Here is a 13,564-nt window from a genome sequence, read left to right on the forward strand (position 1 = left end):
TGGATGGAGGGAAGAAAGTGATGGAGGGAAGAGAGGAAGACAACGAAAACTGACAACATAGTGGCAGAGACTCAGCTATACAGGTAGACCAATAGGCAGAAGAGCCCTGGAAGTGACATCGCTGAGGTGTCAGTCTGGGAAGGTCTCTGATTGATCTCACTTCTACAGATGACCAGATCTGGAGCACCGGGCACAAGATCGGCTGCTGTCAGTGCATGCAGTACCCCGGCACTACCAATGCACAGAGAGTGCCCAGTATTATCAGTGCACACAGTACCGGTACCAGCATTCCCACGTTCAGAAGCATCCACCTCGGTGTGTGTCACCTGGCACAGGTCCCGCCCTTCTCTCCCCCGGGCAGTCAGTGGGCGGAGAGGGGGCGCATCCTCTGCCCATACATGGAAGCGTCTTCCTGCGCTCAGCCGCGCAGCCCTCCCTCCTGCAGCACTCAATGAGCCGAACATCCAGTCTGCAGATCAGTCCGTGGCCGGACACAGCGCAGCGTCCGCCGGGCTCTCAGCCGCGGATCCCTCTATCCTCTCTGCTCTCCCAGCCTAGCTGCCACCCCGGATCTGTGCGGATGTGGCCCCCAACCCCCAGTCTGACCGAGGATGGGCACAGCTGTGTCAAAGAAGAAGGCGCTGAGGAATGACACCATCTCCCATGTAGCAGCCAAAGTTCGGTGAGTAGCTGCCTGGCACACTGGCCATGGGCTGCCCAGCAACTCTGGGCTCTGGCTGCAGCTTTAGATTGCATGCTCTTGGGCTCAGTCTGCTATTGCCGTGTCCTGGGATGTAGGGAGGAGAGCTGACATCGCCTAATGCATTGGGCTCCATTGCCTGCCACACTCCCAGTCATTTGCAGGGACACCTGACTTTCCCCATCATATTACATAATCTGCAGCCCAGCCCCCAACTCTCTGTGTGTATAGGGAGATCTCCTATTGACCTTCCCTAATTCAATTATACCATTCTATTAACCCCTTCTAGACCAGTTTGCCTCCTTCCATCACAGACATTTGGATTGCCTCTATCGCCGGTCTCACGTGGCTCATCCAGAGACAGCGACCTGCTTAATTATAGTCTGCACCCATGATACATGACCCTGGGGATCAGAGGATCTATGGTGACAGCCAGCGCAGTGCCATCTCTACAAACACACACCTTTTATCACTACCACTTCCATCCAAACCGCCCCCATGCATCCCACTCCACACCAAAGATCACCAGGTCTCCACCCTAGACACCAAAGATCACCAGGTCTCCACCCTAGACACCAAAGATCACCAGGTCTCCACCCTAGACACCAAAGATCACCAGGTCTCCACCCTAGACACCAAAGATCACCAGGTCTCCACCCTAGACACCAAAGATCACCAGGTCTCCACCCTAGACACCAAAGATCACCAGGTCTCCACCCTAGACACCAAAGATCACCAGGTCTCCACGCTACACACCAAATGTTGTTCTATCTCCACCCTACACACCAAAGATCACCAGATCTCCACCCTACACACCAAAGATCACCAGATCTCCATGCTACACGCCAAATGTCATTATATCGCCACCCTAGACACCAAAGATCACTAGATCTCCACCCTAGACACCAAAGATCACCAGATCTCCACGCTACATACCAAAGATCACCAGATCTCCACGCTACATACCAAAGATCACCAGATCTCCACGCTACATACCAAAGATCACCAGATCTCCACGCTACATACCAAAGATCACCAGATCTCCACGCTACATGCCAAATGTTGTTATATCTCCACCCTACACACCAAAGATCACCAGATCTCCACCCTACACACCAAAGATCACCAGATCTCCATGCTACACGCCAAATGTCATTATATCGCCACCCTAGACACCAAAGATCACCAGATCTCCACCCTAGACACCAAAGATCACCAGATCTCCATGCTACATACCAAAGATCACCAGATCTCCACACTACATGCCAAATGTTGTTATATCTCCACCCTACACACCAAATATCACCAGATTTCCACGATACATACCAAATGTCATTATATCGCCACCCTAGACACCAAAGATCACCAGATCTCCACCCTACACACCAAATATCATTAGATCTCCACCCGCTAAGTGCCAAAGATATGTCCCATTATATTACCCATGTCAATAATGCCATAAGAATATTGCCAAGGTCACCAAGCAGATGGGTGTCTTTTGTCAGTGTCTCTTGTTTTATACCGCTGTTTATTGTCATTCGATTGAAGGAAGCTGTGCAAAATCTGTCAACTATTTCAACTAGGCGGCTGCAGAGGAAGGCTGCCATCATCTTATGGCGTATTGGGTGTCAGAACAGGTGCAACAATTGAGGCAGCTGTCCAAGGTGACACTTCGTTTTGGGGGAGGTGAATGTAGTCGCGTGCTTGTATGGTTAATTAGGATTGGAAGAATGTCATAGCGGGTAGCTGGTTGTGAGGTTTTGATGTGCTGAAAATGAATTTCACAGAAATAGTTGAATTAGGTGTTATAAAACTAAATTCTTACAATTATTAGGAGACAATGAGCTATGTGTGAAGGATGTCTGTGTCTTGATTCTCTCCTGATTTGCAGTCCTGAGCTTTTCATGTCATACCGGCAGATATGTACACCATCCATGTCTAACATCATGAGTTTACTAATCTTTTCCAGCTCTAAGCTTCCATGTATTAGAGATCAATATTTCTGATACTTTATAATACTTCTGAAAAGTCATATGGTGGCTGTTATCTGGTCAATGTAGAAATCGATCAAAATGATCAAATCAGCAAACAGGTAGGCATAACTTCAGATGTGATCAAATTGAGTTGATCAGCCAGGGTGGAAAAATTATAGATCGCGTTGCACTGATTGGCACCACCGAGATGTTTTGTTCAATCGTATTTTGATCAATCAAATGAGATTGCATGGTGAAAACAGAGATGCAGTTGATACCTCGATCGTAACTTACAGATATCAGTTGAATTTCTGTTCACCATCTGTGTCTATTGAATGCGTTGTCAATTATAGATCAATTGTTCCAAACATAAAAGAGGAACTAGAAGAGAAATTGATCATTTGTCGAATTGTGTATGAATTGTGCAGTAGATATGAATTGCTCACATTTATTGTAGACTGGAAAGCACATTTCACCGAGTAATAAATAACAGTAGATGTTGCTTTATGTGCACAGCGTGGAATCCAATAATATTGAACAGAATGTATTTGATCAGAGATCCAAACAATAAACATTGTGTACTTTCTACAAGTCAGACTTAATGAAGACAAATAGAGTAAATGAAATGTCAAAACCAGTTATGGATTGTATTCTGTGTCAGTTTGAGAACAGGCTTGGTTTGTGCATAACCAGATAACGTGTGTGTGTGTATAATAAATATATATATATATATATATATATGGAGTGCCATATCATTCCTTCTCCGCAGGATTCATGTCTGTCTCATGTAAATTTAGACCATCCTATTGTGACCTTGACAGTTTCCGGTCTCAAGTCATGCACAGTAGTACATTTCTTCTAGAAAATGATTTTGTGTTGGTTGTACAAATTTGAGGGAACATTTTTTGGTATTATATGTATGACTAACAAAATGAAGACATTTGTATTTGCAAAATGCATAGTCACTGCAATACCTGTAGAGGCTTCGAAATCAGCACGTCTGCTTCCTTGTTTTACCTAAATGTGAACAAATCTGTCTGGGAAAAGTCTGATAATTCCCATTCCTTGCCATCTCATTCTTTTTATTCTCCATAATATAAAATTAATAACAATCCAGCAGAAAATGTGGGAACCCACCATATTGGTCACATCAGGTGTGAAGCCGGAAAACCGGCTCACCATCAGAGGTCCCTAAGAGATAGACAAGACTGTCAGTTGGTTTAACTCTCCAACATCTACCATACACCACCAAAATATCAGTTTTGGGTGGACTGACCCCTGTAGCAGCTGGTGACAGACATGTGGAAAATGTGTTGAAGACCCGCAAACTGAGAGAAGCCTAAAGGATCATCTCACTTAAAAGTTATATCTTTGTTTCTGGTAGATGCTGGTAAGGTAAACCCTCCAATGGTTTCTTATCCTTTTGAAGATCTTGCTGCTAAGATTCTAGCACACTTACTTTAGCCATTAGAAGGGTTTCCCACCATTCATGTTGAGTTTTATTTATTTTATATTCTGGAAAATGTAACAGAAGGGGATGGAACACACCAAGGTGCACGGGATTATCTAAAACTTCAAAATGGACAAGAAATGAGCTAGGAACCTCGTTGAGTAGATCTCATGGCTGAAGTCCCCAAGAGGTGTAAGAGGCAGGGGGTGATTTATCCCCAAGTTATCCACTTATAATTGAAATATCTGTTTTGGGTGGACTGACCCTTCCAGTCACATTTACATAGAAGAATTCTCATATAGAGAGATTTTGGACTAGTTGATGCTGTCTGTTGTCTGGAAAGTTTCTGATTAATGATAGGAATGGGGGAAGGATTTATAGCCTGTTGGTAACCACTTGCAACAAACAGGCATTTATTAAAAATGAATCACATCGCAGCTACTGTTTAGGTGGCAAAGAATATAAGGTGTGTTAGATGCAAATCTTGGAGAATCCTGCTAGGAATGAATGGTCTGAGATCTAGTAATCGTTACAGAATCAATTAATTTGTTCTGGTAAATGTTGTTGGTAATTCAGTGAGTACTGGAACATTCAGATGACGCCCTGGGCGGATGTGCTATAGAAGGCAATGAGGAGAAATAAGTATATGAAGTCACACGATTGAGACAGATGTACCTTCTCCCAACTATGGCGGCAGCGGAGAGCTCGTGGTAGGAGCTCCCGCCTGGAGCCCCTTCGACTGATCCCCTATTGAGACCCACGGAATTCCCCTGAAGCATGGAACCCTAGAACCCTGAGTCCTACCTCGGACAGGCGGGCTCACTCGGTTGAGCGGAGGACTGCTGGAGGAGGAGCTGGGGAACGGAGCTCTCTGAGAGAGGTGGAGACATTGAGTGCGGTTGCCGGGAAACAAGGAGGTGCGGCCGGGACATGTGACCGGCCGCAGTGCATCCCTGGGAGGCGAGGAAGCCGGCCGGTCGGCTGGAGGCAGACGGGGAACGGAGAGATACCGTCCTGCCGGACGATTAGCCCCTATTGCAGCCCAGTGGGGGTGAACTGTGAAGAACTGCCTGCTCAAGAAGAAAGTGGAGGAAAGCCCTGGAGGGTCCCCCTGAGAGCAAGAATGCCGACCTGTGGGAGAAATGGAGCTAGGAGCAGTCCCATGTGAGGAGCAGGGAGGGTGAGTGACTCCGGCTGTGACCTCAAATATAAAAACTGTGCAGATATGGGAGAAATCGTATTATGTTAAAGGAAGGCAAAAAGTGAGGAAAAGGGGGGGCCCCCAGAGAATATAAAGAACGCAAGGTGCAGGCAATAACACACAGAAAAGGTAACAAAAGTGCCTGGGAGCTCTATCTCTATACCAGAATGATTTCTTTTTTCTGCATAAAATTCTAGTTTACGAGAGAAAAATAAAAGAAATAGAAGAAATGAAAAATAAAAGTGCAAAGTTAAACGGGCCTAAAGGGACCCAAACGGGTACAATAAAAAAGTACACATCCCAGGGAAACGTGACCCCGGAAAGGCCCCAGAGCAGAAATGACAAAGGAGAATCAGACTTAAGCATGCAAAGTAGTCCTAAACAATTAATGGATTTGGATAACGGTAGTCAACAAATATCAGAGATAGAAAAAGATCTACAAATCCCAAATAAAAAAGAGATGACAGAAATGTTTAAAGATCTGGCGAGAACAATAAAGCAAGAATTGGTAAATATTCGGAGTGATCTGGGGCAGCTGTTATTAAGAGTGGAGGAAACGGAGCAGAAAGTTAAAAATCAGACCCAGCTGATTTCCGAATTGGAAAAGAAAATACTTAATATGGAAAAAGTTCAGGAAAAATTGCTGTATAAGGTGGAAATTCAAGAGAATAGAGAAAGAAGGAGAAACATAAGGATAAGAGGGGTACCGGAAAGCCTAAAAGGAGAACTAATGGAGGAGGCGGTTTGTAAAATACTGAACTTTATAACGGGAAACTCTGATATGGAAAGGACTAACATAGAAGGGATCTTTAGAATTGGGAAACCCCAGGGGAACCAGGAGAAGGAAAGGCCGAGAGACATACTGGTCCAATTTTATGAACTGCGGCAAAGGGAAAGAATCTGGAGGAAAACCAAGGGAAAACCAGTAATAAAATATGGAGAAATGGACATCCAAATATTTGCGGACTTGTCACCAGAGAGTCTCCGAAGGAGGAGAGCTCTGAGGCCTTTGTTGGAGCAGATGAGGAAACAGAAGGTGCAATATAGATAGGGGTCACCGGAGTGCCTAATAGGATGGAAAAACGGAATAACAGCCCAATTAAGGTTCCCAGAGGACTTAAGAAATTTTTGCAGTAGACTGGAAATGCAGAGAATTGAAATTAATGGATGGGAAGAAGAACCCGGGGGAAATAGATTAGTAAGAGGAGAGGGGTGGAGGCTGGTGGGGGGGAGGAAGGGCGCGGGTTGAGGGTGGAGGAGAGAGAGGTAGGTTTTTTTTTTTTGTTTTTGTTTTTTTTTCTCTACCCTCTGGCCCCCACCCTATCGCCTATTACCCCCTCATACCCCTAGCTTGACTCCTTTTCATCTTCTTTTTGTCAAGAAGTATAAGTAGAAAGGGCTTCAATGGGGAGATCTGGAAGGAGGGGAGGCTGTCCATGGGAGGAGTGTAGCCCCAAGGACTATATCAAAAGTGGATGTTAGTTCCACAAATGATAGTTAGGCAAAGCGAAGGCCTAAAAAGAGGGGGGAGGGAGGGGGGGGAGGGATGGCAACAATGCAGTGGGGGGGGGTGTAAGGGAGGGGGTGGAATGGGAAGGAGGGGAGGGGGGGGGTAAGGAGGGAGAAAAGGTTAGTGGGATAAAAACGCTCTATAGGAATAAGAAAGAGGAAAGTAAGGAGGGAAAAGGAGATGGGAGGAAAAGAGTAAGATGGAAGAAATTCAATATATAACCTACAATGTAAAAGGGTTAAGTTGTCCAGGAAAGAGATTTAAGTTATTTAAAGAACTACAACATAGAAAATCTTCAGTGGTATTTCTGCAAGAAACACACCTAGAGACAGAATCGAAGGTTAGATTGAGGACCAGATATTTTCCAACATGGTTTTATGCGGACTCGCCAATTAAAAGAGCAAAGGGAGTCGCTATAGGCTTTGCTAAAAATATAAGGTTTGAGGTTGAGGAGAGATTAACGGATCCGGAGGGAAGGTTCCTGTTTTTGAGAGGTAAATTACAGGGAATTGAGTGCACGGTAGCAAATATATATAGTCCAAATAAGAAGCCGGAGACATTTATGAGAGAAGTGTTGAAGAGAGTGATGGATTTTAAAAGAGGGTGTCTGATTGTAGCGGGAGACTTTAATCTCTGTATGGATCGGCGGATGCACACTAATTCTGGTATGCGGAGAGAGGAAAGCAAGTCCTTGAGAAGGTTAAAGAAATTGATGCATGAGTGTCAACTGGTGGACATTTGGAGAATTAGGAATATGAAGGAGAGAGATTATACTTTCTTTTCGCATGTACATGAAATTTATTCTAGAATAGATTACATATTAGTAGAACATCAAATGATAGAGTGGGTGGGGGAAGTAAAAATAGGAGAAAGTACCCTGTCGGATCATGCCCCGGTGGCAATGAAGTTAAAATGGGGTAGAGAGGAGCGAGAGGGATATGTGTGGCGGATGAACGAGGCACTCCTCATGGATGAAGAGATCGGTCAAAGAATTGAGAGGGAAATTGAATGGTTTTTTGGAGCGAATGAGACAGAGGATGTGTCCGTTGCAACGGTGTGGGAAGCACATAAAGCCTACATCAGAGGTCTTCTCATTGCAGCGGGGGCAAAAAAGAAAGGAGAGAAAACATAAATAGATTATTAAATGAAATACATGATTTTGAACAGCTGCACAAAAGGGAAAGATCTAAGGAGATAATGCAGCTGTTAATAAAGAAGAAAGAAGAATTAGAGAATGTAATGGAGGAAGAAAAAAGAAGAGTCTTTAATAAAATAACATGTGAAAGGTATAGATGGGGAGATAGGCCGGGAAAGTATTTAATGAGAACTTTAAGAAAGAAAAAAAATAGAAATTATATTGAGAAAATAAGGAATCCCAAGGGGGAATTTGTACACTCAACCAAGGATATTGCCAGAGTATTTAAAGAGTACTATAGTGGGCTGTATAATATCATACCCCAGGACATGTTTAAAAAAACGGAAATAGTAAATAGAGGGAGAAGAAAGATATATCTAGAGGACGCAGGTTTACCGAAATTGGGAGAAATACAACTGAACTCTTTAGAAGAAGAAATAACTTCTGAGGAAATAGAAATAGCGTTAAAAAGCATGGCGGGAGGGAAAAGCCTGGGCCCGGACGGATTTATGGTTAAATATTATAAAAAATATAAAGAGCTTTTAATACCCAAGATGAAGATCTATATGAACGCTTTGGGAAATGGGATGGAGATGAGGGGAGAATCTTTACAGGCCAATATAGTACTGATACAGAAGGAAGATAAAGACCCCTCACAATGTGCAAGTTATCGACCAATAGCGCTATTAAATGTAGACACTAAAATATTTGCAAAGGTGCTGGCAAATAGACTAAAGGAACTGATGCCGGAGTGGATACATAGAGATCAGGTGGGGTTTGTCCCGGGAAGAGAGGGTAGAGATAATGCTCTGAGATCACTATTGCTCATCCAGGAGGCTAAAAAAGGGAAAATCCCAATGATACTTATGTCGATAGATGCTGAGAAGGCATTCGACAGAGTAAGTTGGGGTTTTATGATGGACACCCTGGAAGTGTTAGGACTGGGAGACAGAATGAGAGGGTGGATTGGAGAGTTATACAGAGGACCCACCGCCACCATAATGGTAAATGGAGGAAGATCAGAGCAGTTTAAGATGTCAAACGGCACAAGACAGGGATGTCCGTTGTCTCCATTGTTATATGTGTTATCACTGGAGCCCTTGTTGTCTAGGATTAGGAAGAATATAGATCTAAAAGGAATAAAGATAGGAGATAGAGAACATAAGGTAGTGGCTTATGCGGATGACCTGATGTTTTATGTAGGAAACCCTAGAACATCACTTCCAAATCTAATGAAAGCATTGAGGGAGTACGGAGACCTGTCAAACTTAAAAATTAACCCGACAAAGACCAAAATCTTAAACATAAATCTCAAAAAAAGTGAAAAAGAAAAACTACAAGAGGAATTTCCTTTCCTCTGGAGAGATAAAGAATTAAAATATCTAGGAATAAAACTATCAGCCTCAAATAAGAACCTTTATAAAGCCAATTATATAACGCTATTAAATGAAATTAAGGAGGAGTTGAGAAGAGCGGGAAACGGAAATCCATCGTGGATAGGTCGCATAAACTTGATAAAGATGGTAATAGTCCCCAAAGTATTATATAAATTTCAAATGATCCCAATCAAACTCCCAGAGGCATATTTTAAAGAACTGAGGAAAATGATAATAAAATGCATATGGAGGAATAAAAAGCCTAGAATAGGTTATGAAACGCTGACCAGAAGCAAAGAAAGAGGAGGACTGGGGGTACCAGATTTTAGGAGATATTACAAAGCAGGGATTATTGCAAGAATCTTCGACTGGATTCATAATCCGGAGAAAACTTGGGTTAAAATTGAGAAAGCACTGAGTGGAAAAAGTTTGAGTAATAGTATCTGGGTTCCTGCACAATATAGAGAATTAGAGGAGAGCACAAGCACGTACACTCTTAATGTTTTAAAAGAATGGGATTTATTACACAGACAAAAGGGGTGGGTTTTTAATTCACAACTAATGCCACTTAGGAACACAAAATATTTCATCCCGGGAAAAGATAGTATAGCAGGGAAATGGATAATAAAACGGGAAGCGCAATTGAGAGATATAATGGTAGGAGAGGAAATGGGGTCATATAAGGATATGGAGGAAAGAAAGGGTGAAGTCTTTAATAAGATGGATAGACTAAGATATTACCAACTGAAGAATTTCTTTGAAAGCCTTCCAAAACCAATAAGAACTAGAAAAGACTGGAATCCATTTGAGAGAATCTTTGAGTCACGGGGAAATGGTAGACACGGTATGGCAAAAATACACAAGATATTAATGGAACTTGATATAGACACAAAATTAATGCACATAGAGAAATGGGAAAGAGATATGGGAAGAAAAATAGAGGAGGAGGAGAAGAAGAAGATGTTCACATTAATTCACGAAAATATTAGTATGAGAGAAGTGGAAATAAACTATAAGTGTTTGAATAGATGGCACATTACCCCCTATCTGGAGCACAAGATGAATACAGAAATCTCACAGATGTGTTGGAGAGGCTGTGGAGAGGTGGGCACGTGGTATCATGTGTGGTGGGAGTGTTCAGAAATACAGGTGTTTTGGCGGAGGATAGTTTATTTGATAGGGAAAATCACAAAAATTAGCATAGGATTAGATCCAGAAGTATGTCTCCTCCATATCTCAGAACTCTCAGTGAAAACATATAAGAGTTCTGGGATATGGCATTACTTGACCGCAGCGAAGAGTCTGATACCCAGGTTCTGGAAGAAAAGAGAGTCGCCAACTGAGGAGGATTGGATGGCTAGAGTAAATCAGATCTCTGGGACAGAAAGATTGTATTACACGCACGAGGACAAGCTGGAGTTATATAATAAAAAATGGAAAGGCTGGGAAGAATACAGAGAAAAGGTGAAATATATGAAGTAATAATATTCCTGGAAGCTGGCTTAGAACTGAGATTTAAAAACAACAGAATAATATGGAGTTAACGAGAGCAAAAAGAATGTTGAGCGTGGGAGGGGTTGGAGGAGATGGGGGGGGGGTGGAGGGCAAGGAAAGAAAGTCATATACAGGGATAATTTATGTAAGAAGAGAAATCATTTGGGATAATTATTTTAATAGAAATCTTGAAATGTTTTGTATATGAATTGGAAAAATTTAATAAATATTTATAAAAAAAAAAAAAAAAAAGATGTACCTTCTCCGGCTCCAAGAAGAGCCGTGGAAGAGCAGTGTGACGTAAATCTGGCTGGAGTCTGAGATGTGCCTCTCCGTCCAGACCAGAAGTGTAGAAGGAATGGGTATCAGCACCTGCTCATGCTTGTGGGTTCATCTCAGCTCTGATAAAGGTGAACTCCAGGCAGATATAAATCAATGAATGCAGTTACATGTTTCTTAAAAATAATGTTTAATTTCTAGAGCAAAACTCCGGGCTAATCAATTATTGTCTAAATACGCCTCTCTCATCCTTTCCAACACAGAGGAGCCCTTGAATTGACTCTCTGGTCTCATGGGACCACTACTAAATGACTTTACCTACAACTCATGAGACATTAGTGTGATGGTCAGAGGGAAGAATGAGCCTTACACTTGTGGTCATTGGGAAGAATTTCCCCCTTACAGATAACTAAAAAGATCAATGGTGTCAGCGGGGACTTATTTGAGTGGAAGAAATTGATCACTGCTCAAGGAACCCTAGCAACCTCTGGAGGAACCCTGGTTGAGAATCCCTGGTCTAAATACAAGAGTCATGTATTCTTACTGGAATCTTGGTGTACTTTGTGTATTTCTTCTAGATCTTTGCAGTAATCCAGTGTGAAATATTGCCTCTGTGTAGGAGCTCCCTGTAATAAAGACCAGTCACTGCTGCTCTCTCTCCTTGTGCTTGGTGACTGGTCTGGTCTCCGCCCCCTCTGCTAACAGCCTGTAGTGGGTGGGGCCTGATGGGTCCTTTCCACAGCTCTGCTCTCTGCACAGGCTATGTACAGAACAGTGATATCACTGCTACATTTACAAGGTAATATCTGGGTCTGAGAATGTAGTTGGTGTACACAAAGTGCATTTATATCCTTCATAGTTATTGAGGAATATATTCAAATGAAGTTTTTTGTGCCCTGGGGTCTCCTTTAATTGCAGCCAGTATATCTATCTGAAATTGCCTTATCTGCCCCTTGTACAGAAGCAGTAGGAGAGGGTGGGGCAGTACTAGGAACCAATCGGTCTCTGCAAACTGCATATGTGCTGACCAGGGGCGGACTGACCATTTGGAAACTCGGGAACTGCCCAAGGGCCCGGGGTCAATAGGGGGCCCCATGAGATGCCCCTGGTACCTTTTTCATAGGCGTTTTTGAGTTTGGGCAAGGACACAGGGGCCCCATGATCCCCTATTGCTCGGGGGCCCCATGAGTTGTCAGTCTGCCCCTGGTGCTGACAGGAGGGGAGATCAGAGTGAGGGGTAGGATGAACTGTCGCTATTCTTTCATTATCCAATCATAGGCTGACCTAGCTTTATTGCTGTGTAAATCTCAGGACTAGATGGAAAGAAATACAAACCTTTCGTCGCATAAAACAGATCACTTTCTGTGCATTTCATCTACTTATTACTGGTTTCCTGGAGTTGAGCTGTAAATACATTTCAAGGAAACTTTACTTATGATTTGCCATGGAGACAATGCTATAATGGTGACATTTGTTACATTGTTTCTAGCTATGGATGGTTATCGTGTCCTTGATTTACTGTATATCATGCTGACATGTTTCCTGAGCACACAGACCCGTTGTTTGTCAGCGCCTGACCTACCAACGAAGGTGACTGTCTAATGCCCAATGGTGGGATTTAAACCCAGAATTCCAGCATTGTATTACAACTAACCACTGCTTCCTTACACGTTTCAATCAGTAGTTTTGCCTTTATAGAGTGCTGCCAAACACCAGCTGAAAGCTTATATCAGGCTTGCAGTTGGAGTGCCTGCTGTGTAAGTTGATTGGCAGGCACCTAGGAAAGTTTTACAGGAGGAGGGGAGTATGGGGTGGGCTTCAATAGCACAGCTATGCTCAATAATACATATAAAGCAGGCAGGAGCTGGAGTAGTTGTACAGAGGAGGAAAAATGTGAAATGTGATGATCTACAGCTGTATAGAACTGCTGGGGTGAGTGGGTCCAGGGGTGGACTGACCATTTGCACTGCCCAAGGGCCCGGGGTCAGTAGGGGGCCCCATGAGATGCTCCTGGTACCTTTTTCATAGGCTTTTTTGAGTTTGGGCAAGGACACGGGCCCCATGATCCCCTATTGCCCGGGGGCCCCATGAGTTGTCAGTCTGCCCCTGAGTGGGTCACAAGACTGGTTGACTTACTTTAATCTCTTTACTGTTTAAACTATTTCCATATATATACCTGTGAGGTTTATTAAAGTATTATGTGACCTAAAACTGAAATATATTTTATTGTAGCTTACTGTTGTAGTGGCTGCATTAGTTTTATTTCTTTTTGGCTTTTTCTTCCTCTATTTTCAGTGATTGTGCCAGTAGCACACTTCCTGTCTTAGAGTGCCTCTCCTCTGGATGGAGGAGCGACAGAGACACCCTTGCAAAGCAACATGATCAGTCTAGGAAGAGTGTAGTGCCGGATGCACTAGCAGATTTAGGTGTACTTGACTAAAACGTT

The 13,564-nt window shown here is 43.2% G+C and overlaps 1 protein-coding gene across 1 annotated transcript in view; it reads left to right on the forward strand.

The window, feature by feature from the left end:
• The first annotated feature begins 453 nt into the window (after window positions 1–453).
• Window positions 454–13,564, forward strand: part of NSMF (NMDA receptor synaptonuclear signaling and neuronal migration factor) — a 76,409-nt gene continuing 63,298 nt past the window's right edge. The window contains exon 1 of the mRNA XM_089675024.1: window positions 454–682. Coding sequence (XP_089531150.1) covers window positions 612–682 — 71 coding nt within the window. The 5' untranslated portion in view covers window positions 454–611. The remainder of the gene's footprint in view (window positions 683–13,564) is intronic.

Source organism: Staurois parvus, unplaced genomic scaffold (assembly GCF_062004578.1).
Source record: "Staurois parvus isolate SC_StPar_1 unplaced genomic scaffold, SC_StPar_1.0 ptg000154l, whole genome shotgun sequence".
NCBI classification, from domain to species: domain Eukaryota; kingdom Metazoa; phylum Chordata; class Amphibia; order Anura; family Ranidae; genus Staurois; species Staurois parvus.